We start from the raw sequence: 21,200 nt of genomic DNA, 5'->3' as shown, positions 1-21,200 counted from the left end.
CTCACTTCATTTATGTGTTGGAAGATCATCTTTCTTTCTTGCCTTTTTCTTCCGTTCGAAAAGTGTCTATATTTAATTTCAAGTGTAGGAATTGGTCATGTAAGTGTGGTGGTGGCTGTTTCTCTCCACCTTTGACAAGTAGCAATTCACGCATTGGCGTGGTTGGTGATTATCCACAAGATATTCAAAGCAGATCACCCAAACTTTTCCCAAATTGGCAACTACCAGCTGGGCAGGGAGGGAAAACATGACAGAGTCATAGAACATTACGGCATGGAAATAGGCCTTTCAGCCCATCTAGTTATGCCAAACTGTTATTCTGCCTAATCCCCATTGATCCACACCTGGATCATAGCCCTCTGTCCCCCTCCCATCAATGTACTTATCTAAGCTTCTCTTAAACATTGCAATCAAAGAAGCTCCCTCTCAGGTTCCCCTTAAATATTTCACCTTTCACTCTTAACCCATTACCTCCAGTTCTAGTCTCACCCAGTTTCAACAGGAAAAGCCTGCTGCTCTATCTATACTGCTCGTAGATTTGCATATGATCAGAAGCACAAGGACCAATATGAAACATGCTGACTGTGAACAGCAAACTAAAGAGACGTGGGGAAAAGTATTTTGGAGAGCTTCTATTCAGCCTCCCAATAGGCACTGTCATTGATTGTCGATTCACTTTGTATATATGTGGTATAGTAGCGTAGTGGTTAGCACAATGCTTTACAGTACCAGCGACCCAGGTTCAATTCCCCCTGCTGCCTGTAAGGAGTTTGTACGTTTTCCCTGTGACCGCGTGGGTTTCCTCCGGGTGCTCCTGTTTCCTCCCACAGTCCAAAGACATACAGGTTGATAGGTTAATCGGTCATTGTAAATTGTCCCGTGATTAGGCTAGGGTTAAATCAGGATTTGTTGGGTGGAAGGGCCCTTTCTGTGCTGTATCTCAATAAAATAAACAACACACACAAAATGCCGGTGGAACATAGCAGGTCAGGCAGCATCTACAGGGAGAAGCACTGTCGACGTTTCGGGCCGAGACCCTTCATCAGGAAAATAAATAAGTTATTTTTCTTCCACCTACCCCTTCCCCACACCTTCACAACCCACCAGCAGCTTCTAATATTCTCTCTGTCTGTCTGTCTGTCTCTCTCTCAGCTTTCCTGAAGTGAACTGCTTCTGCTCCCTGCATAGAACCCCTCTTAATTTAAACTGCACCCTCAATAAAATGTAACATGCAGGATCATAACGAGGTAGATTGAGAGGTCAAGAGTCCATCAATGTACATGAGGACCATTCGGGAGTCTAGTAACAGTGGGATAGAAGCTGGTCCTTGAGCCTGCTGTACGTGCTTTCAGGTTTTTGCATCTTCTGCCCGATGGGAGAATGTCCGGGGTGCATGTTGGTCTTTGATTACGCTGGCCTCTTTACTAAGGCAGTGAGTAGTGTACATAGAGTCCAAAGGGGGGAGGCTGGTTATTTTTCCCAAAGAAGTTGAGTCAATAGGTTCGGTGGAAGGAGTGACTTGTAAATGTAAATCCAAATTCTGCATAAGGCCAGTTGGGTGTTGATTTGCTATGTGCAACCGAAGCCTGCATCATTTTTACAACAGTGCCTGGATTGTCTCAGACACTTTCCTCCCTGCTCAAGTGTCGATTGGGTGCTCCGTGCTAAATGTATGTGAAAGGCAGTGTTGTGACAATAGCCAGTTAATATTTTCAAGGCCCATGGGATAGGCCTCTGAGGCATTTTGGTACTGCTGATAATTCAGCTTCCTCTCAGTTCCAGAGAGCTGGATTCAATCCTGATCTTGGGTTGTTTTCAGTTTGCATGTTTTTCCTGTGACTATGTCAGTGTCTAAAACATGGGAGCAGAATTAGGCCATTGAGTCACTCAATCACGACTGATCCTTTTTTTCCCCTCCTCAGCCCCACTCCCCTGCCTTCTCCCTGTAACCTTTGATGCTGTGTCCAATCAAGAACCTATAAAGCTCTGCCTTAAATATACCCAATGACCTGGCCTCCACAGCTGCCTGTGGTCATAAATTCCACAAAATCACCACCTTCTTGCTAAAGGAATTTCTCCACAACCCTGTTTTAAATGGACACTCTCTAGCCTGAGGCTGTCCCCTTTTGTCCTTGACTTCCCCACCAAGGGAAACATCCTTCCCACATCTAGTCTCTTTAGGCCTTTCAACATTTGGAAGGTTTCAATGAGATTCCCCATATCCTTCTAAATTCCAGCGAGTACAGACCTCCAGCCATCAAATGTTCCTTGTATGAAAACCCTTTCATTCCCAGAATCATCCTTCTGAACCTCCTCTCCAATGCCAGCACACCTTATCTTGGATGAGGAGCCCAAAACTGTTCACAACACTCAAGGTGAGGCCTCACCGGTGCCCTATAAAACCTCACCATTAAAACCCTGCCCTTGTATTCTAGCTCTTGTTTTCACACACAACAGCCTCAACCAGAAGTTCTCAACCTTTTATATGCCATAGACCAAACCGATTAAGCAAGGGGTCCGTGGAGGCCGGGTTTGGAACCCCTCTCTAGAGTTGCAGAAAAAAATCATCCAGCAAACGACAGTTCTGTGGGCAAAAACCCCTTGTTAATGAGAGAGGTCAGTGGAGAATGGCCGGACTGACTCAAACACGCGTTTATACCCACATCCCCATTTTCTCCCACATCTTAAGTTTAATGGCTGTTACAGATCACCCCTTAGAGTAGACAAATAGGAACAAATCAAAAGGGAGTCGATGAATATGTGAGGAGCAAGTTGCAGTCATGGAAAGTAAATCGGGGGGAATGGGACTGATAGGATTGCTCTGCTGTGAGCCAGCATAGACTTGATGGCCAGAATGGCCTCTTTGTTGCCATAATGAGCAGGTAAGTAGCACTTGTAATTAGTGTTATTATTTTAGGGCTTCATGTGAGCTACATTCACCGTCTGTGACTGGTACAAACAAACCTCCTGTACCTAATAAAGTGGCCACTGAGTGTGTAATATCTGGTATATGCTACACCCTGGCTTTTCTGACCCCATGCTCTGAGGTGTCCTATGTGTGACAGACTTGAGGATTCTTCTCAGTACCGGACTGTGGTTCATCCTGTATGTGCCACACCCTGTAGCACAGCCTGTCCGGCGTGTGAAATGCTGTGCGTTACACAGTGCATAAAGATTTTGTTTTGAGCTTTGGCAAGAAGACCTAAAATCAAAGAAAGTGGCATGGTCTGAGGTGTACAAAGTGTTCTTAATTTAAGAAAAAACATTCCATTTTTGAGATTTATATAAACAGTGCACAACAGTCTGTACAACAAGCTTTTCGCTGTATCTTAAGACATGTGGCAATATTTTTAAAATTTTTATTGAGATACAGTGTAAAACAGGCCCTTCCAGCCCTTTGAGCTGCACTGCCCCGACAGTACCCAACTTAATCCTAGCCTAATCACGGGATAATTTACAATGAGTAATTATCTTACCAATCAGTATGTCTTTGGACTGTGGAAGGAAACCCACGAGGTCAGGGGGAGAACATACAAACTCCTTCCAGGCAGTGACGGGAATTGAACCTGGGCCACCTGTACTTTAAAGTATTGTGCTAACCACTATGCTACTGTGCTAAACCAATACTGTGGGATTAGGTTGTAGAATTTTTATTTTTCTTGCAATTTAACATTTCTGTACTTGTTTGTATTTTTATATAATCACCTACACATATGCAGTTGTTCAAAGAAATTTCCTGTAATTGCTTCTGGGAACTTCTTCATTTCAGTAGTGGGTATCACATTATTTGAACCTGGCTATCTTATTGGTTAACTGTTATGAATGGAATTTCTGCTTATCTTTAGACTGGTGTGAGAAAATTGCAAGTACTTCTAGTCTCTTTTTTCTTTGTTTCTTTCAAAGCTTCTTCTTGTAACAGTTAGTTGGCCATTAGCTGCAAGTTTTATGTTTCATTCTTGACTTCTGAAGAACCTTTGGATCGCAGAAGCATCAGGATCCAACAATACCAATACAGTACTTAGACAGGAGGAAGAGATTTCTAGCAAGGGGCGACAGTGAGTGATGCTGCATTGCCGTCTGGTGTTCCTCAGGCTGACTGACAGCTGAACTGTGTGTGTTTGTGATCAGTCCCTCCAGTTATCGTCGGGGAGTCGGGATCTCTGGAAAATGTCAGCACACTCGTCAGCAGCTCCATCACCCTGATCTGTGAGGCCACGGGCTTCCCACCACCTACCTTTAGCTGGTCCAGAAATGGATCACCTGTGGTTCCCAACAGTAGGATACAAGTGCTCTCTGGTAAGACATGAACAAACCTTCTATTTTCAGAAGTTTTTTTTAGAAATATGTCCTTAACACGCTGTGGATTTTACATGGACTTTGTATCGGAGAAGAGAGATGGTGCTCATTGCTGGTAACGATCCCGTACTCAGTCACTCCGAGCAAGTCATGTGAAGTAAATTCCTCAGCTTTAAATGTGACCCCTGAGTCACAAGATATCCTGTTCAAGGATGTCCCTTGGGTCATGTGAATTATCAACAAACCACCTAGCATTGTAGATCATGGAAAATATTAAACACACACACAAAAAGACAGACAGACACACACGCATACACACACTAAGAGACAGACAGACAGTCACACAAAATGACACACACACACACACACACACACACACACACACACACACACACACACACACAAGAGACAGACACACACACAAAAAGGCAGACACACACACATAAAAACAGACAGACATACACATACACACACTAAGAAACAGACAGACAGACACACACACGCGCACACAAAGAAACAGACAGACACACACACACACAAAGAGACAGACACACACACAAAAAGGCAGACACACACACATATACACACGCACATAAAAACAGACAGACACACACATACACACACTAAGAAACAGACACACACACACACACGCGTGCACACAAAGAAACAGACAGACACACACAAAGAGACAGAGACACACACACACGAAAAAATGTCTTAGTGTTTATACACTGGCAAACACATCGGTGTCCATACACAAATCCAAACAAGTGCACATGTACACACATGCACACATGTGCATGCAGACGTGCGCAGACACATCCATAGATGCAGACACACACACACACACACACGTGGACACAGGAACATGTAGTTTTTATGCCACATGTCAACAATACTGATGAGGAGTCTCTTGCTGCTCAATATCTATCAGTTCAATTTGCTCGACAGCCTGAGGCTAACACCTGGTACTACCTGACATTGGGATAAATCTCACATTGGCTAAACCTCTCATTTGGTAATATTTTTTCTGTTACTGTACACATAAGGAGAAATAACTCATTCTTTTGATGTCTGCCAAATATTCAGAATTACAAGTGGATGGAATCTGAAAAGTAAGGGGTGGTTAGATATTAATTAATGTTGCAGAGAGAGCTGTGTTTCTCCACAATTAACCATTTGTGAGCCTGCAAATAAAAATGAGTGAGCGCAGAGCTCAGACAATCTTCTGGTCTGGTTTCTCCTGTTTTATTCTGAAGGTACGGATTCTCATCTTCTTTTTTCCTGTATTTCCTTATGTTATAAGAAGCGGCTATTCAGCCCACAAAATCTATGCAATCACATCATTCCCATTGCCCCCACTTATTTTCCTGAACCTAATCCCTCACCTATGCTGATATGATTTTGGGGAGCCAATTAACTTAATAGCCAGCATGTATTTGGCACGTGGGAGGAAACCAAAGCTGCCACGGGGAGGGACACAAAGAGACCGACAGACGGCATTTGTCTGTGTGAATTCCACACAGACAGCAGCTGAGTAACACTGCAGTTGTGAGACAGGGGGGCTTCCAACAGAGAACAATGTGTTGGCCATCAACTCTGCCCCGGATCATCTGGAAGTGCTGAATTCAGTTTGGCAGAGATCTGCAGCTCCCTGAGTTCAACTTGGTCCTGCCAACAGGGAGGAGAGTGAGCCATCGTCGCTGTCTTTCACCTGAAATTGGATAATCAGGTGCCGCTGTGGTGTGGAGTAGGGATCAGAAGCTCTCTCCTTTAGCTTTGTGGTACTGAAATGACTGGCCATAGATTTACTCTGTTCAAGCCTGGAAACTGAGGGAAAATTCTACAGTCAAATCTGGGACGAGGCTATCCTGCACTTCCATGAACTGTTGGACAATGCATTGTCGGTTTTCATAATCAGCTTACTTGTTACCTATAGTTACATCCTTCAGGCAGTGCTACAGTTTTTTTAAAAATTTGCAGGTGTTACTCGATTAAATTTCCACAATGAATCTTTTCCCCTCTGGCTCCTTGTGTTAAGTTCAAGTTTGCACAGAAGTTGTTAACTATAGGTTTGGTTTCCTGCTTTAGTTACTTATGATCCTTCCTCCCTCTTTCCAAGGTGGACGGACCCTCAAACTGAGCCGTGTGCTTGAGGGAGATGCTGGCCATTATGGCTGTGTGGTCAATAACACTGCAGGGGAAGCCAAGAAGAGTTTTCACCTCGATGTATTGAGTAAGGCAGAACTATAGAGGATTTTGTTCAATAATTTATCTTTTTTCATTCCTGGGTATTTTATGTGAAATGAGAAGCAAAGCAAAGTTGTTATAGATGCTGTAAATCCAAATGAAAAGAAAAGAAAATTCTGTAGTTAAACAGAAAATCCTTTGGAGAGGGAAATAGTTACAGTTTAAGGCTGATGAGCTATCATTAGAACCATTACCAGGTGGTTTAGCTTATGGGATCCCAACAGTAAACAGCAAATTTAGCTTTATCACAGATGACCTTTCACTACAGCCAGAAACGTTAGAATTATAGAACAGCTTTTGAATGGCGACAGAAAGAGGAAAAAAATGGAAGGAAAGAAAAAGTTTGAGATGTAGTCTGGGATTGTGGTATATGAACTTGTGATACCACTGTAAAATGCACAGAAATAGAACCTGCTTTTCTCTTGATTTCACTTTTTTTTTCATTATAAAGTTCTTTCTTTTCTGAAGGCATCAAAAGTTGACCCAGATAACACCAATTTGCATTTGATAAAGAGGCAAACTCTTGTTAATTATTTCTGTTCTTTCCTCAGGTGCCTCTCCTTCTTCCCTTTCTCCCATGGTTTACTCTCCTCTCCTATCAGATTCCTTCTTCTCCAACTCTTTACCAGCCCCGACCATCTGGCTTCACCAATCACCTTCAAGCTTGCCCTCCCGCCGCTCCCAACTTTTTTATTCTGGTATCTTTCCCCTTCCTTTCCAGCCCCGATAAAGAGTCTCAGCCCAAAACATCAGCTCTTTGTCCATTTTCATTGATGCTGCCTAACCTGCTGAGTTTCTCCAGCATTTTGTGTGCATTGCTGTGGATTTCCAGCAACTGCAGAACCTCTTGTGTTCATAACTTATCCATTCCTGTTACGTTCTCCAGGGGAAGTTGTCAGACTACTGCAACAGACATCCCAAAATTCAACTTTGTGGTCTTTTGTCCTGGAAAGATTCATTCTCCCACTCAGACTGTTGCTAAACCTTTCCACTTAACTTCACTTCCCCTCCGCTCTCAGAATTGTCTTGTATGTTGTACCTCAGGAGTGTCAATAGTAAAAGTTCAACAAGCAAATAATTGAACAGATAGTCCTGTTAGATGGATAGAGTTAAAGTTCAGATCAGGCACAATCTTACTAAATGATTGAACAGATTTGAAGGGCTGAGTGGCCTTCTCCAGATTACAGTACCAGTAGACGAAGTACTATAATTGGACAGAAACCCCCTCAGACTGGGTTGAGCTTCACATGTTTACTGATGGGGTGAGTGAAGTTAACCCCTCTGTTTCAAGAGCTGGATGGTTGAGGGGGTAGTAACTGTTCCTAAGCCTGGTAGTGTGAATCCTGAGGCTCTTGTGCCTTCTTCCTGATGGCAGCAGTGAGAAGAAAGAATGACCTGGGTGGTGGGGGTCCCTGATGATGGAAGCCCTCAAGAAAGCATAACAATTGACAATATTCAATACTTTATTTCCTAATATCGTCTTTGAACCAGAGAACCTGGCCATTCTATTGACAGTGTTAATGTATGAAAGGATCAAAGTACGTAAATATGTGAGATATCAGAAGAACTTAGTGTAGCAGAGGTTCCAGGCTCATCAAGGAGGAGGACTGGAGCAACTGAGGAGTTAGAAGAGATGATCAAATACAAAGCAAGGGTGTTCTGTAAAGGAAGGGACAAGTCAGTGGAATTTGGTTGAACTATGTCAGAGAGAATGGCTGGTAATGCTGATGGGTTGAGCACATTAGGAGGTCTGAAAAGCCTGCTGTGACATAGCAACATGTGCCCTTTTGTGTAGGTCCTCCCAGCATTTTAAGTGAAGATCTGGTGAAGAAGATTCATATCAAAGAAGGGGAGAACACCAACCTGACCTGCTTGAGCACAGGTGAGTCTTCCCATCGGAGTAAAGACATTAGCTCAGCACCTCTGAGTGATTGCCCCCTTTTCTCTTCTAAGGCCAAGGACGTGCTCCGTAATCCTGCTCTCCCTCACAGACAAGGTTACTGACCATGTCTGAGCCTGGACAATGAGTACTAATCTACTATGGAACCATTTTGATGTCAGTCTCAGGGTTAGCTGAATGGCGGCCAATAATGCCTGCTCTCTCAATTTGCCCTGGCTAGTAGCAATTACTCAGCACACAGTTTTGCTGGGAAGCCAGTTGCCCATCCTAGGAGCCCAACTTTTCTGATTATAACTGGCATCCAGATTCCAGAAGCAGGGAATGGGATCTGTCACATCCTCCACAGGAAAGAGAGTGACTTCTGATGATGTACAAAATAAATTTATTGTCAAAGTACATTAATGTCACCATATGCTATCCTGAGATTCATTTTCTTGTGGGCATTCACAGTAAATACAAAGAAACACTATAGAATCAATAAAATTAACAAAATAGAAATAACAACATCTCACTCAAAGTCAGCAAGACCAAAGAGCTGAGTTTTGATTTCAGCAGAAGGAAACCAGAGGCTCTGGAGCCAGTCCTCATCGGGATCTCAGAGCCCCAGAGGATCAGCAACTTTAAATTCCTCCATGTTATCATTCCAGGGGATCTGCCCCAGGCCCAACGAGCAAGTGCAATTATGAAGAAACCGCAGCAGCACCTCTTCTTCCTTAGAAGTTTGTGAAGGTCCAGCATGGCACCTAAAACTTCAACAAACTTCTATGAACGTGTGGTGGAGAGCACATTGACTGGTTGCGTCATGGCCCAGTACAGAAACACCAGTGCCCTTGAACAGAGAATCCGACAGAAAGTAGTGGATACGGCCCAGTCCATCACGGATAAAGTCCTCCCCGCCATGAGCACACCTACACAGAGGGTTGTCGCAGGAAAGCAGCATCCATCAACAAGGACCCCTACTTGCTGGACCGTGCTCTCTTCTCACTGCTGCCATCAGGAAGAAGCCATCAGGAGCCTCAGGACCCAAGTTATCCCTCAACCATCAGGCTCCTGAACCAAAAGGATTAACCACCCAACTTCACTTGCCCAATCACTGAATTGTTTCCACAACTTATGGATGTACTTTAAGGAATCTTCATCTTATGTTCTTGATATTTATTTGTCACTTATTTATTATTTTTCTTTTGGGTTTGCACAGTGGTTGCTTGTCGATCCCGTTGAGTGTGATCTATCATTGATTCTTTTGTGGTTCTTAGAACTACTAGTGTGCCCACAAGAAAACAGATCTCAGGCTTGTATATGGACACATGTATGTATCTTGATAATAAATCATATTGCACCTTCCTCTTCACTGTAAAGAGGAAGCATGTCAAATTAACTGTTGAATAGAGCTTGCCAAGGCTTACGAAATTTTTGTTACTTGCTGTAAATCTAAACTATTTTGAGGGCGATGCGTTGCTACAGGGCATTTTTGGTAAACGAGGTGAAAAGGAACGGGTACCTTTGCCCACAAGTCCTTGCTGGTTAAGATTCTGATCTCAACAGTGCTGCTGGGAGTGGAAAGATGGGAAAACTTGCCAAAGTTAAATTTTACATGGAGTCATACAGACCGCAGTGTGTACCACAACCATTCATTTCCACAGCAGGTTGTTGGACAAATATCCCTTCGCTCTTTTGGCTATAAAATTTATGTAAAGGAGGAAATTGAGAGAAATTGAAATAATTCCAGTGACACAAAGGAAAATTTAACTTTACAGTTTTATGCTCCCAGGATAGAAACGTAAAATATCAGAGGATGTGTTTTTAAAGGTTAGAGGGGAGAAGTTTAAATGCGACGTGAGGGGCAAGTTTTTTATACAGAGAGGGTAGATGCCTGGAATGGGTTAGTAGGGATTGTTGTGGAAGCAGACAATTTGGTGGAGTTTAAGATAAACACATAACTAAGACATTTAAGAACTCCTAGATAGGCTTATGGATGAATGAAAGCTGAAGGGCTATGTAGAGGGAAGTGTTAGATTAATCATATAGATTATAAGGTTGGTACAACATCGTAGGCCCAAGGGCCTGAACTGTTGCTGTGCTGTTCTATGTTATATGATGATAAAGGGGCAAGGAACCAAGATAATTCAGGGAATAAGAATAGTCCTGAAGAATGGTCTCAGCCCGAAACATCGGCTGTCTATTAACTTCCATGGATGCTGCCAGACATGCTGAGTTCCCCCTGCATATTGTGTGCGTTGCTTTGGAATTCCAACATCCGCAGACTTCCTCATGTTTAAGTACAGAGAATTTTGTTGGATGAAAGAAAAACAGGGGGCCGTGCGGGAGGTTAGCATTCGATGGATTTTGGATGCAAACCAACATCCTGGGCTGAAGGGTCTGTACTCCACTATGCGGTTCTGTTATTCTGTGAAAGGTGAAAGGAATGGAGGGATAGGGATGACATGGAGGAAGAGAGGACATTTGATATAAATTGGCATCAAGATCAACATAGCACTTTGGACCAAATAGCCTGTCTGGTCCTTTTCCATGTTGCAGGTTGCATGTTGCATGTTCCATGTTGCAGGTTGCATGCAATGTATCTTCATTCTTAATTAAAGTAACCTTAGGGGAGCAGCCGAGCTAGTTCTTAACCAGGAACTGATTGGTATTCAAAGATCAGATTACTTTTGCGGTCCCTGAGTATCTCTTAGACGCTAAAGCACAACAAAACAGAACCATACCACTCAGACTAAACCATCCTGGGCTAGAAATTACCTTACTTCCATTTAACTTCAACACTGCTTTTGAAAGTCACAATAAGGTTGAGGTTTACAGAAGAGCATTATCAGGATACCCTGTGTCAGTCCCAGCACAATATGCTCAATTGATTTGTTGCAACCTCTTATAGTTTCAGTTTCTGCTCCTGATGCACCATCAATAACTCACACTGAGACGTAAGGTGAGATATCGGCTTTTATTGACTGGAAGAAGGAACCAGGAGTGAGTGTCTATCATACAATGTCCTGGAGACTGAGGCCGAGCGTCAGGCCTCAGACCTCCTTTATACAGGGCCTGTGGGAGGAGCCACAGGAGCAGTCAGCAGGGGCGTGTCCCGACAGGCACATAGTTCACCACAGCTCCCAACTCCCAATGTGATACAACACAGATTTGGATTTACTTATTTATCACATGTACATTGAAGCATACATTGTTGTTTACATTAACAAGCAACGCAACCCATGAACGTGCTGAAGACAGCCCGCATTCTGACGCCAACATTGCATGCCCACCGTGCTTGGCGGAACAACACAAAGCATGACAAGCAACGGCAAAGCAAGTCCCACATACACACTTGTTAACCCTAACCGTGTGTACTTGGAATGTGGGAGGATACCAGAGTACCTGGAGGAAACCCACACAGTTACAGGGAGAAGGTACAACGGGCCGAATTGAACCCTGATCTCACAGCTGACACAGTAAAGTAATACTGAATCCCAACCTTACAGCCAGACGCTAACCACTACGCTACTGTGCCAGTTATCTTCACTGTGAACTATTTCTGGATACTGTGTGATGATTGACATGCTCAGGATGTTCCACTGAAGTTAGACCGGTGATGAAATGAAAAGTACATTTTATCATCACAGTCCCTGATATTTTAATAGATCGAGTGAGGATCAGTTTTGTTTTGACCAAACACACTGTGTATGTATAACTATGAGGTGCAAATCATAAACATGAGATACTATGCAGATGCTGGAAATCTAAAGCAGCACACACAAAATGCTGGAGGAACTCGGCAGATCAGGCAGCATCTGTAGAAAAGAGTAAGCAGTTGACATTTCGGGCTGAGGGCCTTCCCCATGACTGGAGAAGAAGGGGGAAGACGTCAGAATTTTAAAAAGTGGGCAGAGGAGAAGGAGGATGGCTAGAAGGTGATAGGTGAAGCCTGGTGGGCAGGAAAGATAAAGGGCTGGAGAGGAAGGAATCTGATGGGAGAGGAGAGTGGACCATTGGAAAAAGGACAGGAGGAGGGGACCCAGGGGAGCATGATAGGCAGATGAGTAGCAGTAAGAGGCCAGAGGGAAGAACAGAAGATGAGGCAATTCCCTGTCACATTTACATAGCTGTACTATTCCAACCAAGCTACGTCTGCGTGATAGACTCCAGCCTGTGGACTGTGCTGCTTACAACATACTCTAGACAGCACGATCTCCTCCACATGGTTTTAATGAGCTCTGAATGTGCTTCATGCTGTAAACACATTCCAGTTCACAATTTAATGTCATTGTTGTGTAAAATGCTGATCTGACAAGCAGATATGGTGCAGCCTGTGATATATTGATGTCTGTTTATTTTACGTCCTAGGCAATCCAAAACCACACATTACTTGGTGGAAAAACGGCCATGTCCTGAACGCTAGCGCAGGTTATCGCGTTTCCTCAGACGGATTCCTGCTGGAAATCCTGGATGCCGGCCTGTCACACACGGGACAGTATGCCTGCCTGGCAACCAACTCTGTTGGGGACAAATCTAAAAACTACCATCTCAGTGTTTTTGGTGAGCGGTTTTGTCACACTTCGGTGATGGACTGGGTACAGCGCAATGCCAGTTACCTGAAATCCCTTCCTGCGCCCCCAACACCGGCCCATCTTTCTTTCTTTAGTTTCCTTCATCCCAATTGTACTGCAGCAGGGCTACTGTTGAGTAAAGATTGCTGCCTTCTCTTAGGGTTTTGTCTCTCTATAACTTTCTTACCCTCCCCTGTCTGTCTGCAGCACTCTCACATAACATCTCTGCCTTTCCTTCCCTCTCTGCCTCCTGAGGGTCTGCTGCCCTCCCTCATTACTTCCTGATGTTTGTCTCCCATACTCTGTCTCCTGCTCTGTCTATCTCTGTTACTCTGCCCCCTCTCAGCCACTGACTACCTCTTTTCTCACTCTGTCTCCCCTCTGCCTTACTCATCCTGTCTGCTCTATTATCTCTCTCTCCATCTCTCTGCCTCACTCATCCTGTCTGTCTTTCTCCACATCACTCTAACTCTCCCACTCTCTCTCTCCTTTTTTCCCTCTCTTCTCTCTCTCCCTCTGTTACTCTGCCCCTTTGTCTCTTTCTCTGTCTCTCTATCCCTCTCTCTCTCCCCTCATCTCCCTTCCTCTCCCCCTCCTCTTCTTCCCTTTTCTCTCTGTATCTGTCTGTCTCTGTCTCTATGCCAATGTTATCCTCGATTATTCTGTTCAGGATGTGGTTACTTTCCAGTGGGAGCTCGATTCTGAACATGTAGTTAATCACAAAACAATGTACTGAATGCCAAACCCAAGTGGTAAAGTTAGAGGTGTCTTAATTAAAAGCATCTGGTTTGTTCTCTTGTGAACAGCGGAATCAGATATTTCAATTGTGCTGCATATATTTGAACAGTCGTGAGCTCATTCAAATACACAACTTGGTATAGACTTTCAAAGTGATATCCACAAGAACCTTTTATATTTTAGTTCAGCCTTTGACTCTTGGACCCAGCTTCTCCTTGTCTCTGTTTTCATCACTGGTGTTGCATGCTGGTTCTCTGATCATTGTGTGATCAGCTGGACGTTGCTGAGTTCGTTGTTATTGACGCTGGTTTACAAGAGCTCACTGGATAGTTGATCTGGATTTATGGTTTCCTCTCAAAGGAGGAATTCATAGATATCAGGTTCACTCTAAGGTCTTATCTGAGTGTAATAACTGGGAGAAGTTACACCCTGAACATTGTCCACTAGAACCTATGCTTCGATGAAGTGTGACAACAGACTTTCTTTGCTGATTTTTCAATTTCTGGTTCAAAAAATTGAGATCACTGAACCTGTTAGAAAACCATGTTCATTTTCTTACACCATTGATGTGGCTCCCCCTCACCTTCCCTTGAGTCCTACATATTTTTTCCTTTTTCCTCAGTTCTTCCTTCATTTTCCATTCTTTCACTTATCTCTGTTCCCATCTCCCTTCTTCCCATGCATATCTTTCTAATCCAGTCCCCACTGCTCTCTTTGCCCACTTCCACCATCATTCAAGATTCAAGACTCAGATGTATTTATCACGTGTACATCAAAACATTTAACGTAATAAAACACGATGTTTGCGCTAACAACCGACACACCCGAGGATGTGCTGGGTGCAGCCTACAAGTGTCACCACAGCATGCTCACCACGTTCGACAGAAGAACACAGAACACAGCAAGCTAAAAAACAACAACAGCAAAACAAACCCCTTTTCTCTCCCCCCCTCCCCCGATATCTATACATGCACATACAGAGACCTCCTATCGCAGGACAGTCCATCTTTGGTTTCCGGCAGTCTCGGACTCAGATTTGTAGATATTGGACTTAAACTTCCCCAGCAGACTCACAGAGATTCACAGACTCAGGGCTCTGGTCAACAAATTTTCCTCTGTTCCCATGTTGTCCCCTTTCTTGGCACCCATCCCACTAACATCTCCATTCTTCCCCATCCATTTTGCCCCTTTCATTTCCATTCCTATCCAGTTATTGTTCCCAGTCCTTCCCTACCAGCAGTCATCTAAGAATCAGCTCTAGAGTCTACAGCACAGGAACAGATCCTTCATCTTCATGCCAACCCTACACGAATCCCTTTTGTGCCAAAATACCTGCATCCTACTCCGCCTTACCTGTTCAAGTGCCCATCTAGATGTCCGTCAAATATAATGATTGTATTTGATTCTGCTGGCACTCAGTTGAGACATTTGGTCACACCTCAGCTTTCATCAAACCCAATCTATCCAATCTCTCCCCATAACCGATGTCCTCAAGACAACATCCTAGTGAATCTCTTCTGCTCTCTCTCTCTCTCTCTCTCTCTCTCTCAATCCAGTGCAATCACAGCCTTCTTAGATTGTGGCAACCTGAAATCCACATAATGCAGCAAAAGCAGTCTAACCAGTGTTTTGTAAAATTGAAATATATTCTAACTCTCATATTCCATGTCCCATCCTATGAAGACAAGCATTCCATGTCTTCATCACCATCCTACCTACCTGTGTTGCCACATTCAGGGATCCATGGACCTGAGCCCTAAGGACCCTTTGTCATCAACGTTTCTAGTGACCTACCATTTACTGTCCTTGTCCTACCCCTGCTTGACTTCCTGAAATGTATCATCTCACACTTGCTGGGATTACATTCCATCTGTCAAAGTTCTGCCCAACTTTGTGTCTGACCTATATCCTGCTTCAGCTCTAAACAACTTCCCTTGGTATCTACAGCAACTCCAATTTTCCTGTCATCTGCACACTAGCTAATTATACTTCCTACATTCACTTTCCATCCATTATACACAATGTAGGTTCAAGCATCAATCCCTGTCCTGGTCATAGACACCCAGCCAGGAAGGTTGTGCACTTAGGGACTCTGCTTAATCAGTGCAAAGAGGACAGAGAAACAGGAAGATGAGGGAGGGCTGATGCTGCACCTCATGGTCAACAACACTTACTATTTCCTCACCGGAGGATGGTGTGTAAACATTTGCTGTTGGAATAGCTTTTCCTGTCACACTGTAGTGGCGTGTCAGTGGAGAAGACTGCTTGCTGCAGATAGCTCAAAGTTCTCCAATTGTGCCGTATAGTCGGTGGCTACTTTAAGTACAGGAGTGGAACCTGGTGTGGTCTTCTGCTGCTGGAGCCCATCCACTTCACGGTTCAACATGTTGTGCATTCAGAGATGCTCTTCTGCACACCACTGTTGTAACACATGGTTATTTGAGTTGTTGTCACCTTCCTGTCAGCTCGAACCAGTCTGGCCATTCTCCTCTTTCATTAACAAGGTGTTTTTGCCCACAGATCTACCATTCACTGGATTTTTTAATTGTTTGTTGAACCATTCTCTGTAAACTCTAGAGACACCTGTGGGTGAAGAATCACAGGAGATGAACAGTTTCTGAAACATTCAAAGCACCCCATCTGGCACCAACGATCATTCCACAGTCAAAACCACTTAGATTACATTTCTTCCTCATTCTGATGCTTGGTCTGAACAATAACTGAATCTCTTAACCATATCTGTATGCTTTTATGTACTGAGTTGCTGCCACATGATTGGCTGATTAGATATTTGCATTAACAAGCAGGTGCGCCTAATAAAGTGGCCACTGAGTATAAATGCCAATTATGCTATGATTATTTCCTTGTGTCCTTTCGTCAAATTGATTCCAGAGATGAGCGGGTTATTTTATAATGAGAGATTGAGTCAGCTGGGACTATACACACTGAAATTCAGAAGAACAAGAGGAGAACTTGGAGAAACACAAAAAATTATGAAAAAGATAGGTAAGATAGAGACAGGAAAGTTGTTTCCACTGAACAGTGAGACTGGAACTAGGGGACATAGCCTCAGCATTCAGGGGAATAAATTTAGGACCAAGATGTGGAGATGGGGTGGCACGATAGTGTAGTGTTCAGCACAAAGCTTTACAATACAGATGACCCAGATTCAATTTGCTCCACTACTGGTAAGGAGTTTGTACGTTCTCCCCGTGACCATGTGGGTTTCCTCCCACAGTCCAAAGACGTACTGGTTGAGAGTTAATTGGTCATTGTAAATTGTCCCATGGTTAGGCTAGGGTTAAATCAGTGGATTGCTGGGCGGTGAGGCTCAAAGTGCCAGAAGGGCCTATTCTGCATTGTATCTCAATAAATAAATAAATCAAATGCTTTTCCCAGTGAGTAGTGAATCAGTGGAATTATCTGCCCAGGGAAACAGTAGAGCCACCTCATTCAATACATTTAAGACACAGCTGGACAGATTTCTGCATAGCTGGGGATTAAGGGTTATGGGGATAAAGCAGATAGGTGGCACAAAGTTAACGGCCTAATCAGACATGATCTGCCTACTCCTGCTCTTATTTCTAAAGTTCTTCATGTTCTGCTGTTTCCCAGTTGCCCCCAGAATACCCAGTGTTGGTGATGATGGTGCCCCAGAGGATGTTGTTGTAATTGTGAATAATCCCACCTCATTGGTGTGCGAGGCCATGGGCTATCCAAGTCCGACCATCACCTGGCTGAAGGACGGCGTTCCCTTCAAGGCTTCAGGAAACATGCACCTGTTACCAGGTAACTTCCTGTCCACTGTGAATAGTGCAAACTCCTGTCTTTGGTGTTGGTTAATCATTGATAAAATGGTACTACAAGGTCTAAACACATTGACGCTGGGTACATTTCATAAGAGTCTGAGGAGATTTGGTATGAAAATTTCTACAGAGGTACCATTCTAATTGATTGCATCGCCACCTGATATGGAGGAGCCACTGCACAGGATGGTAAAAAGCTGCAGAAGGTTGCAAACTTAGCCAGCTCCATCATGAGCACTAATCTCCCTAACATCGAGGACGTCTTCAAAAGGCAGTAAGTCAAAAAGATGACATCCATCATTAAAGACCTCCATCACCCAGGACATGCTCCCTTCTCTTTGCTACCATCAAGGAGCGGGTACAGGAGCCTGAAGACACAATGTTTTAGGAGTGGCTTCTTCCCCTCCACCATCAGATTTCTGAATGGACAATGAGCCAACACATGAACACTACCTCACTAACTCTTTTTGCACTGCTTGATTAATTTAATCTTCATATATATATTTCTTACTGTAATTTATAGTTTGTGTATATATTGCACTCTACTGCCGATAAAAGCATCAAATTTCATGACATATGTGGGTGATAGTAAAACCGATTCTGATTCATAGAAGGTTGAGTCAATTCTCGAAATGACATTCCTGCTATGGAACAGCTCATTGAGGAGACTTGCAGCACCACAGGGCATCCTCTGCATTGTTCTTAAGGGTATGAGGACTTCAGAAGTGTCAGAAAAGAACCTGCACATTTTTCAAGTCTTTCAGTATTTGTGACAATCCAGTAGAGGCAGTTGGCCCTGAAAAATCTTCCCTGGAACGAATTTCTGTTGGCTTTGTGGTTATAGATAAAGGTTAGCCACTCCACTGCTTCCGTCTCTTACAAATGGTACAGGAGTTGCTATCATCTAGGTTTTAGAGCTGATGGAGGAAATATGAAAGAGGGCTATTAAAGATAGTGTTAACAATGAGGAAATCAAAACTATCCTGCATTTTAAACACAAGAGATTCTGCAGATGCTGGAAATCCAGAGCAATACGCATAAAGTACCAGAAGAACTCAGCAGGTCAGGCAGCATTTTAGGAGGGGAATGAACAGTCAGCATTTCGGATCGAGACCCTTCAACAAGGTGTATTCGCCTGCATAGATGCTGCCTGCCCTACTGAGTTCCTCCAACACTTTGTGTGAATCGGAGAGAGGTGATGAAAAGAGAAGTTGTGAAATGGTAAGCCGAAGTGGGAATGGCTTACTTCATTCCCCCTCGTCTCCCACCCACACACCTTCCCCCTCACCCGGCTTCCCCTATTTCCTCCCAGCTTGTACTCCTTCCTCTCCCCCATCTTCTTATTCTGGCTTCAGTCCCTTCCCTTTCCAGTCCTGATGAAGGATCTCGCAACATCAACTCCATAAATGCTACCCAGCTTGCTGAGTTCCCACAGCAGTTTGTGCATGTAGCTTTTATTTTGCACCGTATTATAATTTAAGGATTTACAGTCAATTTGCTACTTCTAATGATTTGGAAGGGAGCAGGCAACTTCATTTAAAGAGTGGAAACATGAACATCTTAAGATTTCAGTATCCTACACTTGTGCTTCTAGGAGGTCAGGGGCTGCAGATTCTGAATGTCCAGGAAGAGAATGCTGGTCGCTACAGATGTGTTGTGACTAATGTAGCTGGTGAGGCAGTGAAGGACTACGAGCTCAAGGTTTTCGGTAAGTTTCTACTGACATGTGGGTCAAGCGTATCTTTTAAATGTTGTTCATTTTGATTTGCTTATTGTTATACCCAGTGCCCCTGTTACACAAGCGTGGAGGTGGACGAACCCAAGTGCAGAACACGGGTGCGGAGGGAGAGTCAGAAGGCGCTATTGATGTAGCAAGCATGGAATCGGTATCCAGGAGCGATGCTAGACTTAGAGGTGGCAGTCCTAAGAACTATGAAACAAGGTTACTCACACCAGAGTCAACCAACAAGCTGGCAGTTCCTTGTTGTGATTCCAGGGTTTTTATCCTGCAGTTACTGATGGGAAGCAGGTGTGTGTAATTTGCTGAATCGGGAACAATTGGAAATCAGGCAAAGGGGTTAAGGCCCAATTAAAGAGGTAATGGGGAATTGCCAGACGGAACCATGACAGCCCCAGGCAATGAAGCATGCCATATTGTTCCTTTACCAACCTATCTGCTTGGATGCCTACTTTCAGTAAGCTGCGCGCCTGCACCCTAAGATCAAGGCTACACATCAATATCAACATTTATTTATTTAATTGATTAACTTAGAGATATAAAGCAGAACAGTCACTTTTGGCCCAACTAGCCTAATCAACAGGGAAATTTACAATGATCAATTAACCTACCAACCAGTAAGTCCTTCAACTGTGGGAGGAAACCAGAGTGCCTGGAGGAAGCCCACACTGTCACAGGGAGAACATACAAACTCCTTACAGACGGAGCTGTAACTGAACTTCTAGCTCCAAACTCTGATGCCCCATGCTGTAATAACATTGCACTAACCCCTGTGCTACTGTGGCACCCCATCTTTTGGGTGGATTCAGTACAAACTCCTTATGGGCAGCAGCAGGAATTGAACCCGGGGTTGCTGGAACTGTAATGGCGTTTATGCTAACTGCTACTCTGAAGCTGTTATCTAAAATGTACAGGCTGGTTGAATGGGCAGCTCGTCGCTATCAGCCTTGGCAACTCTAGTTGACCACATGGACATAACTGGGTGACAGGAGCTTTTTAGGCCAGAGGGATGCTACTGTGTCATATCTCTAAATAAGTAAATATGGATACCATCTTGACTATGTCAAGGGGTCTGGTAGCCAATCATCAGACAAACGTCAGGACGTCCCTGTAACCCCTTTGTGACCGGGACGGTTTGCAAGTCAGAAGTTTCATAACCTGTCCTCCAGCTTCCAACAATCCCAAACCACTAAACTCAAACCACAGCCCTCCCCTCCCCCATGGAAATAATGTCTCCCCTGGTGCTCCATCGTCCTGTGCCATTTACAAAGCAAACAGACACATAACCACTCAGAGTTTGGATGTTTCTTTACTGTCAGTCAACAGATTCCTTTCCCATGGCCAGAGATCCTGCAAAACATAAATAGAAGTGTTCTTGCACATCAAAATGCTGAAGTTCCCAGAAAATTCCAGAGGGATTGCAGGCTCACATGGCCATATTTTGGAAAAGGAACTCAGTGACCTAGGAGAAGTCAGGAACAGCCAGATGGAGAGAAATATCTAAATCTTACTTTGGTAAAGAACTTATCACGCTCAACAGGGTAGATAATTTTCTTAACAGTGCTTTGTATCAGTTCCTCCACAGATTGTGAAGGATGATCAGGCAGTGGGAAGTTTTCGTGTAACTGAGGTCAAGACCAAGGTGAACACTTCACTCACCCTGGCATGTGAATCCTGGGCTGTGCCATATCCTGCTGTTCACTGGTACAAGGACGGTCAGGTAATAGCCGCGAGCAAACACAATGCGGAATCTTGCGTTTCCCTTTCACTGATTTTCATGCTTAGAATGAATGACAAGAAAAATCAGCAACTTTGGCAACTGATAAAGAAGCAAATGGCGTGAAGCGCGAAAGAACTGCTGGTTCATTTAAAGTAGAATGGCTTAATGAAACAGTAGGAGCTGCTACTTCGAAAGCTCA

At 43.9% G+C, this 21,200-nt stretch overlaps 1 protein-coding gene across 1 annotated transcript in view; it reads left to right on the top strand.

The window, feature by feature from the left end:
* LOC132407358 (hemicentin-1-like) overlaps window positions 1–21,200 on the top strand; it is a 460,355-nt gene that overhangs the window by 305,198 nt on the left and 133,957 nt on the right. Inside the window, exons 46-52 of the mRNA XM_059993728.1 lie at window positions 4,129–4,296; window positions 6,419–6,532; window positions 8,342–8,428; window positions 12,797–12,988; window positions 17,353–17,526; window positions 19,138–19,251; window positions 20,856–21,001. Of these exons, the coding sequence (XP_059849711.1) occupies window positions 4,129–4,296; window positions 6,419–6,532; window positions 8,342–8,428; window positions 12,797–12,988; window positions 17,353–17,526; window positions 19,138–19,251; window positions 20,856–21,001 (995 nt within the window). The remainder of the gene's footprint in view (window positions 1–4,128; window positions 4,297–6,418; window positions 6,533–8,341; window positions 8,429–12,796; window positions 12,989–17,352; window positions 17,527–19,137; window positions 19,252–20,855; window positions 21,002–21,200) is intronic.

The sequence above is a fragment of the Hypanus sabinus genome, chromosome 18 (assembly GCF_030144855.1).
Source record: "Hypanus sabinus isolate sHypSab1 chromosome 18, sHypSab1.hap1, whole genome shotgun sequence".
Lineage (NCBI taxonomy): Eukaryota > Metazoa > Chordata > Chondrichthyes > Myliobatiformes > Dasyatidae > Hypanus > Hypanus sabinus.
This window is presented reverse-complemented; position numbering and strand designations above follow the sequence as displayed.